Here is a 15,565-nt window from a genome sequence, read left to right on the forward strand (position 1 = left end):
CAAGATGTGTCAGGAAGTGATCTTTAGTAGAAAGGGCACCCACTGCCCTAATTCATGACCAACTCCCATTTCTGACCCAATCAAATCTAACATTGCAGAGTACGGTAGCACTTTCTGGACAACCGACATGTGGAGTCTCTCCAAAAGATCCGTAACCTGACTGAGGGGGCCCTCTTGTGCAGTTTGGAAACTCTCCCTTTCACACACATGAGGTCACATGGGTAGTTCAGGATGGGAGAACTTCTTTATCTCATTTTACTATTTATCCTATATATACTTTCAACAGTCCACTCGGGTCAGGAGAGAGTTCCAACAATACTATCTGGTAAAAAGTGCCACCCACAACGAATTGGAACTTTGGAGCACATCTCAAAGCCATCAAATATCCAGAACTAGATTTTAATGAACCTTCTAAACAGTAATAACTGTCAGAAAGGGAGATAGCCACTCCTCACACTGTTACCCTGCTCAACCCGCTTATTTTCTGACTAAACACCTACAATTATTTACATACATCCCCACTGTCCCTGCCACCTGTACATGTCCCCCTACGGCTCTGAACCATGTCTGTCTTGTCACCCCCATCTTTTCCCTGACTCTGCGCCCTCACCTCATTGTCCCTTTGTCATTTCCTCACACACCAGAGTCTGGTTTTACAACTTGGGTGGGAAAACAATTCTCTAGACTGGCAAGGAATCTTCCCTTTAAAAACATTACTGTGGCGATTCATGCAGTATAAAAACCAGATGCATAACACATGGAGACCCAGTTTTAATGGTCAGTTGGAATAATGTTTCACTAACCTTGGGAGGTGCCGTTAATGCATTAGCACATCCTTCATAAGCGTTGTACATAAGTTTTTCTAAGTCTTCCAAAAACTGCAAAAGGAGGACAACTCTGAGCTGGTTATTGCTGTGTCCATCATCATTGTCTGCCGTTGTCCACTGGCTAGCATCTTGATCAGGATTAACCGTGTGAGCCGCTAGACCTCTAATTATACCTGCCAAAAATAAACAGTTCTGGTTTAGATTTCTTAACAAAAGATTTCAAAGCTGGCATGTTAAAAAAAATGTGATCTTACAACATCTGATTATAAATCCCACCAAGTTTCAACATAACTTCATGACAACTCAATATTGGTTTACTTTGCAGTAACTAGTTCTGAGTTAAGAGTACAGCATGCCTAAAGTAAACCTTTATATAAAGTAACAATTCAAAAGCATGTCTGTACGACAATGTCAATAAACAACCCAAGTGCTGTATGTAGCCAGTCCTTTTGCATCGCTTCATCTGTCCCTCCACACCAACTACTTATCAGGCTAAAAAAACAACCAGATGAGAATACAATTTTATCAGTGCTGCATGTAGCATGAAGAAATAATCCACAGATGACTTCAGAGTATCTTAATAATATTTCAGTTTAATGAAGGCGTGGGGGGATTTTTAGAACACGCCTTGTGGAAGAGTTCTGAGAGGACAAGATAGTTGGACAAGGTATTAGACACTTAGTCTAGCCAAACTCTCAAAGTAACAGGCAGAGTTCGGGAGACCGGGCACTTGGGTTGAATACAGAGGTAACCAAGTAATTATGTAACGCACAAATATAAAAAAAGTATAATATATTAGGCCTTCAACCCACCTGCAGCGAAATTGATTTTTCCAACAGTATGATAACCTGCTGGCAAAGTGACGGTATACCGTAGTTATCACAGTATTGATCAAGCATTTAAAATTCCCCTTACAGCAGCAACATTTTGGTAATAGCTCTACAGCGTTAGAGAATCTGTAAGGAACCCAGACCACCACGTTCATTTTAGGCTTTATTCACTCTAGTTTTCTTTGCTTTAATTAGTGGATGAGGCCTGGCCCACACAAAATATCCGGTATGCTTATTTTGGGGTCCCTGATGTACACACAATATTTGTTAAATGCTGTCATGTTACACTGGTTTCTTATGCTAGGACCGGCCTATTTTTTGGACTTCTCATTTTACAATGCTCTTAATACAAAGTACTTACCCATTACAAATGGGTAACAAGGGTCAATTAGGAAGCTTCACTACCAGCAATGAATTAACCTATCCCCCCAACAAAAGAACTAGTTACTCACTGTCGTGACTACTGTACTCAGTCTAAAGTTCCAATTCGTCCATTCCATAATGACGTGGGCCATTTTGCATCTCAAAGCAACCTTTAAATTTGAAGCATGCAAGGGTGTGCCGAGTCCACCCATCAGCCTCGCCAGTCAGTCCTTTGTACGCTCGTTAGCCATTTACTAAATTTGCAGGGGACAGAGGGCGGTTGTATGGAGGAAAGTGGGACTATCGACTAAAAGAACAGTGACACTAAAGTGAGTAATTGCTTCTTGCTCCTACGTCCCGGCCCATTTCCTCCATACAAATTGGAGATTTCATAGTACAGAAACCCCAAGGAAGGAGTCCCACTTAACAGGAAATACACATTTTAAAGAACTGCCTGCCTAAACTTATCATTGGTCCTGGATCTAGTGTTGAGACACTAGTGTTTGCAGAAGGATGATGGCATGGACCATGTTGAAGACCTGCCAAGAGCATCCAATAGCACATTATACTGGTAGGCTGTAGAGACAACCATAGCTCTCATTTCTTGAGCATGTAGTCCCTTTGGAGGCATACGCTTCTGAAGTTCATAACAATGAGAAATGGCAGACACCAACTGTTAGGAAAGATTTTCATTTTGTGGCTTTCCTCCCATAGACTTTTTTGGGACACCTTTTCTTTTTGCTTTGTATATATGTAAGCCCTTTCCCACAGGCTAAGGGGCTGTATATGTGTGAGCCCCGGATGTGGGGCTGACACTGTGTGGTCCCAGTATGCATACTGGCAACTGAATGTATGTTGCAGGGCAGATGTGGCCAGTGGCTATCCATGATATATCGCCTCTACTTTTTTGAATGGTGCAGATCCTTACCATTGGTGGCTTGGGCAAGCACACTGACCAAATCACGGATAAAATGAGGGCTCCTGCAGCCATTCGACAGATCGTAGGAAGCAAGTCCTCTACGAAGAAGTGCAGCCATTGACAACCAGAGGACGACCCCTGCAGCTGAAAAGCACCAACCCCCCCCCCCCCCCCAATAAAGTCTTGGTGAAGCCATGCTCTTCTGATCTCAGTTAAGATAGTGGAGGAGTCGACCCCAGACTGGTTGTAACAACCAGTCTCAACCACTGTTCGAGGAACAGTGCCTTCTGAGCCTTCCAAGGTGTCCCTGGACAGACCAGAGGACTGCACAGTTCTCTCCTGGGCAGCCTTGTTACATCCGTCGCCATTCCAAGTGCATCCGAACTTGGACGATCTTCAACTTGTACAAGACGACGCCTGCTCCTGAATTTTCAGCCTTCTCGCATGAACAGAAGCTGTGCAGGGCCTGCTCCTTTGGTCGTCCCCAGAAGACTGCTGGTCGCAGTCTGACCTCGATTACTCCCATTGCAATCAGTCTTCAAATCCTAGTGGTGTCCTGAGGCTGTCTGCATCGCAGAAGCTTGCATCTTTTCTTGATTTTGGTGTTTCTGGAACAGAGTCCTAAGCACTGTGACCGCCTAAAACGAAATCTCACACTGAAACAGTGACATCTGTACCCGCGAAACTTGGGTCTTCCTCAAGTGGACCAAGTACAGAAGACTGTGTACCCAATTGATTCCAAAACTTCAGCTGTGATCTCTGGAGTAATCGAAGTCGGGGGGGGTAAGTTAACATACCTGTTTCTGTGTCTCCCTCCTCCCCCACTCCATATTCTCCATAGGGTTATATGGCTGTAAAGTCTTTTCCCTAAACTACTCTTTCCTGACTTTAGTCGGAGGAGTAGTCAAGGATCCCTTCCTAGGCCTATCCTAGAGTTGAGATGGATTTCCCCACTATGGGTGAACAGGGAAGAAGCCTGTTTCACCAAACCTGATCACGGTAAGGAAGAACAGCAAGGGTTAGATGCAGGACGGGTGCGAGTGGTCTAGGGCTACAATGAGTCCACAAAGAGCAGCACCAATAATTATAGTTTGACAGGCAAATATAAAAATATTTAAAAAATGTATTAGTCCTTTAAAAACGCACACAAAGCAAGTAAAACCTTTAGTCAAATATTGTCACACGACCACACAACTAAAACGTATACATTCACCATTAGGAGATATAGGCAAGCATTTGGTTCAATAACTAGTGCAATATTAAGTACTCAGATGCATTAGAAAGAGGAAAGGCACTTTAGAATAACCTTGAACAGCTTCCCTAGCTCTTATGAAGTCCAACCTTAAGATGGTTTGTGTCCTTCTGCTTAAACGTCACCACCTCCAAAGTAGATACTTCTCAGTTAGCTTTATTAAGACACAGATAAAAGGCAGTGGTTATGAATAAAAAGTGAAAGTTCAGGTAAGTAAAAATCTCTCAATCCCAGTCCTTCGAATAGTCCTAGGAAGGGATCTTTGACATGGCCTCCACCGATCATAGTCAGATAAGAGTGATTAAGGGACAGGACTTTATGCCCATGCACACCTATGGAGGACGGGGACAGGGGAGGGGAGGGGCGGGGTGGAGGATGGGGGACACAAACAGGTAGGGTTACTTTGTACCAGATTCCGATTTCTGCACAGACCACTTCCGTTTTTTCAGAATCTGTTGGTGGTCGGAATATGCTGTGCTTGGACCCGTTGAGGAAGGCCCAGGAGTCGCAGGTGCATGGGTCACTTTCGGACGCTGGATTTACTTTTGGTCTGTCGAGGTGTTTAGAAATCAGTTCCAGAACATTTCCAGTGGAATCCCCAAGCAAGGAAAGAAAGACTTACGCAGGCCAGACCAATTCAAGACACCTTGAGGAGTGCTGCAACACGAGTCGCCGCGATCAGGCGAAGCAGGCGATCTTCAATGAGCAAACAAAGGAACAGGCCCAGCACAGCATCCGTTCATGCAAGAAGGCTGAAAACGCAGAAGGAGTCTTGTTCCATAAAGGTGAAGATCCTCCAAGTTCTACGGAAGCCCTCTGAACTGAAAAACCTGCAGCAAGATATCCCAGGAGAGAGATGGTCAGTCCACTGGTTGGTCCAGGGACACTTCAAAAAGCTCAGAATGTGCAGATCCTTGAGCAGGGGGGTTGAGATTGGCTGTTTCAACCATTGCAGGGGTTAAAGCACCGACTAGGGTCTTCCAGAGATCAGGACAGAGAAGCAGGGCTCCACCAGGACAGCAATGGAGTCAATGCTGGTCAGCTTCAGGGGTCGACCTCTGGTATCAAATGGCTGTACTTCTTTGTAGAGGTCTGGGCTCCAACAGCGATCTGTCTACTAGCTGCAAGAACCCTCCTTTTATTTAAAATTTGGTCTGGGAGAAGCCACAAGTCAACCAATGGTATGGATCTGCATCATTTAAACTAGCAGTGGCTATTCAATCAAGGATAGCCACTGGCCACTACATCTGCCCAGCAAGATAACAATTTATAGGGACCCTGCGAAGTACTGCCTAATAGGACCCAAGCTGTCAAGCCTGGGCCAGAGGGATTGGTTGGACAGCAAAACACCTTATGACACACTCCAGTCACACTGGACTGACTCTTCGGCTTAAGGTAAGTTCAACCTTTAGCCCCAGAGTTCCTTAGGTTAGAAGAAACGCATGTAGCTGGATTCTCTCCTATGTAGCAACGACGGACCCTGTCGCCCGACTCCTCGGTCTGGTGATTAAAGGAAGGACACTGAATAGGATGTCACAGCAGCAGTCGCGAGAGAGGACCCAAAGCACGGATTTCTTCTGTCTCCCACATCGGTCTGCGGTTTTGGCACCTTTTTAACAACTCCAACAAAGGACGGTTATCGTTAGGTCGATCATTTTCGATCTGCAGTCCTGCACTCTATTCAGGGAACTTGGAGTAGGATTGTGCCTCTGGAGGTCCAACTGGAGCTCGCCAAAGTTCTGGGCAGATTTGTCCATGCCAGGACTTTCACTGCAAAGGGGTCAGCGGTCTCCTGTTATTCATGGTTTACAGCTCTGGAAGTTCACAGGACCTCAGGAGATGGCTCCATTTGTAGTTCATCTTGGAGCTGGTTGGTCCCACCCGACAAAGGTAAGGAGTCCTCTTCAGAGCTCCGCTGTCGATAAGAAAACTGGGTCAGGACAGCAGTGGTCACTTCACGGTTAGTGGAACGCACTGCAGCCATCTGTGTTCGTCGTGAGCTTGGGATTTTCTGTTCGTGGTCTACTTGCCTTCTTCCTCTGGAACCTCACCTTCTATTCAGATTTCCCACTCACTCCTCTGCAAACTCACCCATCAGTTTACAGAAAGGAAGGGCAGGTGGCTGTCCAATCAGGAGAGCTAGCCCCCAGTGGGAGCTGGATCCATTCAGGCAATCTGGCAGACAAAGCTTCAGGGGAGTGTTAAACTTCTCCCCTGCGTCCTGCCTTTGCAAAGACCCTGTGGCCTAGGTGCGGGACACACAAGGGTTCCAGCCAAAGGCAAAACACACACAGACCTCCCTCTCCCAAAAGGGAAGAGCAGACAAGGGACAACCACAATAGAAATGGCACAAAAAGAAAGGAGCCCCCCCCATGTTGGAACATAGGTGACCCTATTGTGCATAACCGAGATTGTGAATACAGTCTGCGTTAAAAAAAATATCACAGCAGTTGGTAGAACACATCCACTGCCACCAGCCATAACTGAGGGGTTGTCAATGTTACTAGAAAGTCACAGGAGCAGAGACAAAGGGGTACTAGGTAACCCCTTAGCACTCCACATAAGGTGGTGTGTGCTAATCTCTCATAAGTAAAAGTTTTAAGGATACAAGGCATCCCTCTTTCCTTAAGAACAGAAGTTCATCAGGAAAATAAAAAAATATATAAAGGCGAACCCAAAGGGTCCTCAGCAACACTGCATAGAGGGTGCTGTGTGCTGAAAACGTGTAGCACAGATACCTTTAAGAGGTATGGAGGAACGAAGACTCCATAGAAATAAGGCACTACAAAAAGAACAGTTCCCAAAGGTCAGAGCGAGTAAGAATGAGAAGGGAAAAAGGCTCCCCTTATTCAGGATGGAATGAAAAAGGTCCAGAAGTCCAGCCTAGCACTCAGTACTTACCTAGGCAGTTGTGTTGATGCTCGCGCCTCCTGAGCCTTCTGAGTAACGGTGGGGTGGACACCCAACCATGTTCTCACAGGCCGAAGGAACCCCTTGTCCTTTGTAGAGGCTGAAATCCTTCAGGTGGCCTACCTAGTCCCCCTGAACTCTTGGAATCCAATTCCATTACTTGTTACAAAAATGCTTCTTCTGATATTTGACAACTTTAACAGTGTATGCCTTCCTTTGTTCTGCCACTCAAAGGTCACCGGTCCCCCAGTGTCCCCATATGACTTTTTGAGACACTCATTCCCCAGATAGGGTTGGGCGTCTAAAGAAAAGGCTTCCCTAAAGTTGTTAACCTACCAGTATTGCTATTTTAGTAAATTCTGGTTAAGGATTTGCTACCCTGAACCTACTCTTAATACTTACCTGGAATTCATCTCAAGGTCTATTAAAGTGAGTATTGTATATGTATCTGTATTAACTATTTTTACATAACTGAACTGCTGATTTTAACATTGCCTCAATTCCAAGATGACCGCCAACACCAGGTAGACGTGTCAGCAGCCGCTGAGTTTCCGTGACTTCACCACCCCAGAGCCATTAGAAGCCAACCAAATGGTGGAATGCAGAGCGAGGAACCTGCAGCTAAATAAGCACTAGCCAGGAGAGCGAGGGAGAGCAGAACCACTGCAGGGTGCGGAGCGGCACGCCACAGTAGGAAGCGAAGTAGCCAGCTGAGGAAAGGACCGGACCTCAACCCACCATACGGGTAGGGAAACTACAACAAAAACACTGCAGTAGGACCAGGGACCATAAGCGTCCGAATTCGCCTGGCAGACCATCACGGTAGGAGGATCTGCACGCAAGCTGTGGAGCTGCAGGCAAGCACGAGGACCTGTCAGGCCCCCGCATCGGCATCACCCACCACCAGCCCACAGGGACTTAAACATGCAGGAGGAGTGGCTCGGGGCGCAGGGGTGAGCCGGCACAACCCCGAACACTGAGCAGTGACGAGCGCCGTCTGGAGCGAGGGAATCCTCCAGGCAACAATGAACCGCAGGAGCAGGGACACCAGAACACAGTAAGAAGGGGCCGCACAGGTCAAATCGGGAATAGCAAATGAGAAGCCACAACCCTGCAAGCAGTGACCAAGACATGCCACACAAAGCAAAAAGGCCCATTGGGAGAAGGCCCTAGAACCCGAAGGCAAGCCCATAAAGAGGCAGAAGAGGCAACACCATACTGAATGCACTCATCCCCGGCCTCGCACCCAGCAGCACAACGAAGGAAGGGGCTTGGGGGGGAATCAGAAGCCTTGGGGCACAGGAAGGCCACCCACCCATGCAGGAAACACATAGGGGGGAGCCAGGGAGATGGTTGTGAAGGGCAATGAGGGGAGACTTGCAGACCCAACCGCCTGCCCCCAAAACAAGGAGGTTCAGGGAAACCTGCCACGATATAACAGAGCAAAACTCACCGGCTAGGTGGGATGACTGACACGAAACAGATGTTCACTATCCCCACCATATGGGGCCCGGTAGAGGTGAGGGGACCTGGCAAAGGCACCCAAGAAATGACAGAAAGGGAGGACCGAGGGGCTGGACCCAATAGTACCCTTCTCAAGAGAGGACCTCCACCACGACATGCTGTCCCTCCAGGAGACGCTAACGAAAGCATTCCAGGAACAATTTCAACTAAAGAGAAAAGAGCTCAACTCAGACTTAACGTAAATAAGTCGGCCAGCTAGTGGAAAGGACAGATTTCCTGGAAAAAGGGCTGCAGGTGGTGGACAAGGACACCACGGCACAGCGTTAAGCAACCGAACAGCTCTAAGTGGCCACACACAATCTCGAACTGTAGATGGAGGATATGGATAATCGCTCAAGGAGGATTAACATAAGGATCAAAAACCTCCCAGAAGCCGTGGCAGATAGGGACCTAATGGGGAAGGGTACAGAGGATCTTTGCGGACCTCCTGGAAAATACAAGCCCGGAAAACATTGAATTGGACAGAATACTCCGAACTGGCATGGCAGTTAAGGATCCCAATGACAGGGCGAGGGACGTGTTGGCAGCATTCTCACGCTACGCCCCAGAAGGAGGCATCCTGAGCAGCCAGGGTGCAGGAACAGGTCACATACAAGGGCACCACGATATCCCCCTTTCAGGACCTTGCGAGCAGTACTCTGCTCAAGAGGAGGCTGATGAGCCCGGTGGTAAGGGAATTGACCAGAAAAGGAATCCGCTATAAATGTACCTTCCCCTTCGGACTGTTTTTGAATGGGAAGGAACCCAAAAACACATTACGTCAGTGCAAGAGGGAGTGAACCTTCTAAGGCTGTACTCGAACCAAGGTCACCAGGAGGCTCGCTCCCCCCCAGGCAGAGACCCAGTCGAGGCCCTGCCTATGGGAATGGACAACAGTGGGAGAACAAAGGCGAAGAACCGCACTGGGGGGCCCACGGCCAAGTCCAGGGGTTGGGGGGATGGGTGGTGCCCGGCAGAGAGCAGAATCGACGGGTAATCTATATGGAGGCAGAACAATGTCATGACCAAAAACGCAAAAGGGGTGGTGAAGAATGAAGGCTTGTATGGGCCTGTAGGAGCATCTGAGGACGTTCCATCTTGGTTTCAGTTAGGGCGGTAGCGCCTGGAGGAAGTGGAAGTAGGGGGTTCGGGAAGGGAGGAGGGTGCCATCCCCAGGTTGGGGGGGGGGGGGTGTAGGGAGGGCGCGGGGAAAACGGGGGTGGGAGAAGGGGGACGGTACAGGTCGAGGTCGGAGGTAAAAGGGGCTACTTGGGGGACAAGGGGAAGGGACAACTAGAGGCAAGTGGGGGAGAAGAGAAGGGAAGAATGGAGCCGCAATGGGAAAGAAACGAGGGAAAGAAGCGGCAATGGGAACATGGGGGTGGGGAGGGAGTGGTGCCCTCAGAGGATAATCATTCAAGTGGTCCACACACAATGTGAGAGGGCTTAACTCCCCTCTCAAAAGGGAAAAATAAAGGCTGTTTACTAAGAAACATGCCCCGGATGTGCTGGCGATTCAGGAGACCCACCAACAGAAGAAAGACCAGGCACAATTTAAATTCCAGGGCTACTCCAGTGTTTGTCTTGCCTCTAACCCTACGAAGAAATGCAGAGTGGCGCTAGTCATCAGGGACAAGATGGATTTCAGGATCAAAAACTCCAGAGCGGAGGACAAGAGTGGACGATATATCATTGTGGTTGGGTAATACGCAGGGGCTACGTACACACGTTGGCATCCATCTATGCTCCAAACAAATGTGGGACAAGAGGGGCTTCTGAGAGAACTAGTAGAGTTACTGGAACAGTTTGCACAGGGCAGTATGATACTAATGGGCAATTTCAATATTGCATGGTCCCGGGACCTAGATAGGAGTAAAGGGGGGACTGCATACAGGGGGTGGGCGGGGTTGCGCTGGCCTGGACCTCGCTCAGCGACAGGTTTCAAGCCCTTGGATTAAGGGATGTATGGAGGGAGGTCCTAGGGAATAAGGAAGGCTTTACCTTCTTTTCCAGCGTTCATAGGACACAGTCCTGCATTAATTACATCTGGGTTTCAGCCCCCTCTCCTGGGTGCAGGTTCCGCCATTGGGGTACGCCCATTAGGTATAGCTGACCAGAAGGTGGTCACAATGGATCTGCAGCTACCAGGGCGGAGACCAGGGTTGGGGGATGGAAGGTTCTCGGGGGGGGGGGGGGGTTTGGAGGAGGCTCCTGCGGGAAACGGTGGTCAGGGGAGAACGGGAAGAGAAGATTAGAGTTCTTTGCCCTCAATTAGGGGGAGGGTGTCCGTTGGGACACATTTAAAGCCACGACCAGAGGGGTCGTTATTGTATTGAAGGCGCAAAGGGATAGACAAATGAGGGTCCTGGAAGCTCAGTTGGAGGCAGATGTTAAGGCGAGCAGGGCGCAGGACACAGATGCCCTATCTAGAAAAACAAGGGAACATGGTCAGGCAGTGGGCCAGCTCAATGTATTGAGAGCAAAGAAGACAGAAAGGTCATAACTTTCGGTACATCAACGATTCTATAACAAGGCTAGCAAGGGAGACAGGCTTCCATCAAGGCTCCTTAGGGGGGCATCTGACAGAAAAAAACACTTCAGCCATAATAGACAAGCAAAGGCTCAGCCATACTCGCACAGAAAAGATACAGCAGTGCTTTACTAACTTCTATAAGGACCCCTATACGTCTCAGAGCCCCCCGGAAAGCACCCAGGTGGACCTCCTGGAGAGGATATGCCTTCTTAAAGTAGGAGAGGAAGTAAGCGAACAACTAGGGCAGGAGATTACGGAGGATGAGGTCCGGAGGGTCATAAGGGACTCCCCCACCCCCAAACAAAGGGCTGGGACCATTTGGCTACACAACCAACTATAAACATTTGCGGGCTTGGAGGTTCCACAGTTCACCAGTTTATTCAATCGCTTCAGGGAGACAGGCAGGATCTCGGCATCAATGGAGGAGGCGGAAATGTTCCTCCTCCCCAAGCCCAATAAAGACCAGAAGAAGTGTACATCATACAGGCTAACAGAAACGTTGTCCTAAGCAATTAAGTGTTGATGAAAAAGTTAAGTGGAACTTGAACACGTCTTCATATGTGAAAGGTCCATATGAAGGAGCTTGAGGCAAGTGAAATCCAGAGCCAAAGACATATAGACCGTATAAGAGTACTATTGTGCTATGCAAGATGTTAGTTAAGATTTTCATATCAATGATAAACCTTCCTGACCTTTGTCAACCCCAGGACTTTTTGCTGGACTGGAAGATAATTTTTCACGTATACCTCAGAGAAGGAACCTTTTTCCACACTCACAGATGTTAGGGAGAATTCTCTGTTTAGGCTGAATTTCCTAACCTAGTGAGTCCCCCCCCAGCAGCTTTGCTGGATTTCTGGAGTTTGTTTTTTTTCTCCTGCCAACAGTGAGTCTCTTTTCCTCACACTCTTGGACATGATTTGAGGGGTTCCTTTGACTGTTGATGTGTTTTATGGGCTATGGGGTCTTTTACTCCATAGGGTCTCATGGGTTTTTACTATGTGTTACACAGCACCCTCAGTGCAGTGACAAAGGGGTGTCATAGTGACACCCCACCATAGACTCCATACCCTGGGACTGACTACTGTCTTCCAGGGCATGTAAAGTCACCATTGGCTTTACTAGTCCCAAATTATGAACAGAAACCAGTACAAACCATCATATTGTGGACGTACTGGTCGGGGCAATTCGATTGCCCCGGGGTCTGTTATTCGAGGGGGCCCCGTCTCCGTCCCCCCTGATCGAGTTTTGGCTGGTGGCAGTGGATACTACTTTTTATATTCGACCGCAAATATATCTCTATGGGATTTTCCCATTGTTCGAGGCTACCAACTTTAATTATTTAATTCCTATAGCATCGAACATACCGCCGGGTTTTTTATTTAATATTAATTCACCAGTTGGTATTTTTGCCAGAACTCTATTCTAAAATGGCGTTTGTTCTCTTCTGTGACTCCAACCCAAGTCGAGCTCTTTGTTCCACTTTTTGGCGGGCTTCTCCACAGAAGCCTCCAAAAGTGGTGCCACTCTGGGTACCACAGAGGGTGTGGGAGGGGGTTTAGGCACCCTGGACTGAGTTGCCTTGGCAACTCAAGTCGCATTCTTGTGTGATTGGCCCAAGTGGTGAGCCGGCCGGCTCACCACTTAGCATGTTTGATTGACAGCTAGGCTGAATGAATGGGGGTTTCTTGCATAAAAGCAGGGCTTTTGGGACTGGAACTTCAGAAGTTGCCACAGGACCTGAGAATCCGAAGGAGGGAGAAGCTGAGCCGACCTGCAACGACGACACCACCGGTGGAGCCCTGCTGAACCGTCTCACCACTTCCCGACAACAGAGAAGATCTTCTTGCCGGAGAGTCTCTTCCCCTTGAGCTGGTGGGGACAACCAGTTTGCTTTCCTTTTTCGCCTACCAGGACATCTAGTGGTCGAATTGCCCGTGCCAAGCACCCCGGCAACCGGATAGCCACTTACCACTGAACTGCGAAAGAAAGGACCACTCCTTTTATCGAGAAACTCCACGGCTGGTTTCTTACCTGGCAGCACAGCGACCTCCTGCTTTCCTCCCCACCGAGATCTTCTCTTCTGCCAGACGAAGCACCGACTCTCAAACCGCTGCCAGGAACTGCCCCCGCTTGAGTGTTCTCACCATTTCAAGGTACTGTGTCCGCTTGGCCTCCCTTTCTATAGATTGCTACAAGGTGACAGTAAATCCTTAACCATCTAGACTGGGCTGGCCTCTTGACATCTATCTGGTCCCTTTCTTTTGGTCCAACTTCTTTCTGAACCTTTGAGACTTTTGTGCACTTTTCAACCGTGTGACCTTGGACACATTTCGTTCTGATCCTCTTAAAGTGGATCCGGCTTTCTGAACTCTAACTTCACGGTTTGATTCGGTCTTCCTCTCTTGCTGTGTTCTTTTGAAAGTGTTATGATCTGTTCCAATTTATGCTCTGCCTTTCTCTCCCTTTGAAACCGAATTATTAGAGTGCCATCTGCGTTAAGCGCTCACCGCTGTCTGAAAATAAGTGGGACTTTACTTAAGACTCGTCTAATATTCTTTTAAGGGAGTGTATATACTTTAGTGACTGTGGTTTTGAACGTACTTGAGATTAGTGAGTGTGTTTTCTTAGATGTGTTTAAATAATTATATATCTTTTACACCAAAGCTCTGGTCAGTGTTTGCTTGTTCTACTGTGTTTACCTGCCCTATTGTGTATGCTCTGTATACTGCCTAACTCTTCTTGAGAGAAGAGTGACTGCTCAGCCACAGCTACCAGGTAAACCTGGGTGGTGCAGACTGCTACCAATTGGGTTTACCGCTAACTCCTGTAGTCCTAAACTTTTTGCAGTGTTCCCTAAGGGAACTGCACAGGTTTCTGCCTAACAGAATCTTTTACTCTTTTTATGGGTGTTATTTTTAAGACTCTCCATAGTGTCTTTTTAAAAGTTATCCTCCGACAACTTTTTGGCAATAAGTGCCTATTGTTGGGTTGCCCTAGGGGCTCCCCTTTTAACACTCATGCTAACCTTGTGAGAACTATAGTTCAAGGATAGAAAGGATCTTTCGATCCCTTTTACATTAGGTGAGACCAGTACCCACTGCCTCATGTGAAGTGCTGAGGAGATACTACGTAACCCCTTTCTCATTTTAAATGTAACATTTAAGTTGCAAGGACAAACTTAACTTTACTGGCTGGTGGCAGTGAACCGTTTATTAATTAGGTGCACCTTTACTTGGGGTTGTTTGCACATCACCGTTAAAGGCACCCATGGGTGGTCATTTTACCAAAATAGCCGTCTTTTTTGCCATTTTAGCGTTTCTTGTCCCTTCCCCCCAGACCTCCAGGGTGGGAAGTTAGTTTGTTAACTTTATCTTCGGCGGGAATCTTATGGATTCCCTGCCCATGCTCCAGAGTGTCTGAAGGCAGGCAGCGAGGGAGGAGTCAAAAATTCTGCAACCTTTTGTCTTCCAGATGACTGAGAATTCAGTTCAAACTGAAAGGACAGCCACTCCCCGGCGCCCACCTGCCCAAGTTTGAATGTTACATGGCTGTTTGATTGGCTGGGTTCCTGCATAAAAGTCTGATCCTGGAAGCTGAAGAGGTAGTCGACCACTGTTAGGGAGAGTTCTCATTTCTGTGCCAATTCCCTTGAACCTTAGAGACCCCAGCTCTTTTGCAGGACTTTAGGGCTTTTTAATTTTAACCCTGGAGTGAGACCTTTTTCTCACTCGTGTTTTGACCAGATTTGGATTTTGTGTTTCCTTTGTTTTAGGAGTCTGACAATTTCCAAAGGCATCTACTTTTTGTATAGTGACACAGCACCTCAAGTGCAGTGTCACAGAGAAATCCTTTAGATTTCTCATAAGGTTTAAATACGTTTTCTTGTGTGAACTGCCGTTCCCAAGAACAGTTCCATTTGTGGGTCCAGCATACACCATCTTATGTGGAGTGCTGGGGGGTTACCTAGTAGCCCTTTATCCTACATTCTCATGTAACATTTTTGTTACTCTCACTACTTTAAATGGCTGGTGGCAGTGTGTTAATTTTCCTACCATTGTACTTTTCTACCGCAGGCTGAATCTTCAGCTGCAGTATATCACCCATGGGTGACCATTTTGTCAAAATGGCCGGTCTTTTTTTGCCATTTTGTTTGTGAGGTTTTTATTGGGTTTTACTCTGCGCGCCAAACCAGATTTGAGCCATTTGTTCATTTTGCCATTGGCGGGCTTCAGTCCTGAAACCAGCCTCTGGCTCCAGTGTGTCTGGAAAGGCAGGATGTGAGGGAGGTTCCCGAAACAACCCTGTCCTTTGTCTCTAGGAATGCCTGAATGAAACCAGACCGGATTGGCTGGCCACCCTGCTGTGTGATGGACAGCCTAGGCTGTGCATGAATGGGAGAAACCTGCTTAAAAGGGTAGGGTTTTGTGA

At 47.7% G+C, this 15,565-nt stretch overlaps 1 protein-coding gene across 1 annotated transcript in view; it reads right to left on the reverse strand.

Moving 5' to 3' along the window:
- SMG1 (SMG1 nonsense mediated mRNA decay associated PI3K related kinase) overlaps nucleotides 1-15,565 on the reverse strand; it is a 2,768,248-nt gene that overhangs the window by 2,351,935 nt on the left and 400,748 nt on the right. The window contains exon 21 of the mRNA XM_069647131.1: nucleotides 804-1,000. Coding sequence (XP_069503232.1) covers nucleotides 804-1,000 — 197 coding nt within the window. The remainder of the gene's footprint in view (nucleotides 1-803; nucleotides 1,001-15,565) is intronic.

The sequence above is a fragment of the Ambystoma mexicanum genome, chromosome 2q (assembly GCF_040938575.1).
Source record: "Ambystoma mexicanum isolate Mex_15411 chromosome 2q, UKY_AmexF1_1, whole genome shotgun sequence".
NCBI classification, from domain to species: domain Eukaryota; kingdom Metazoa; phylum Chordata; class Amphibia; order Caudata; family Ambystomatidae; genus Ambystoma; species Ambystoma mexicanum.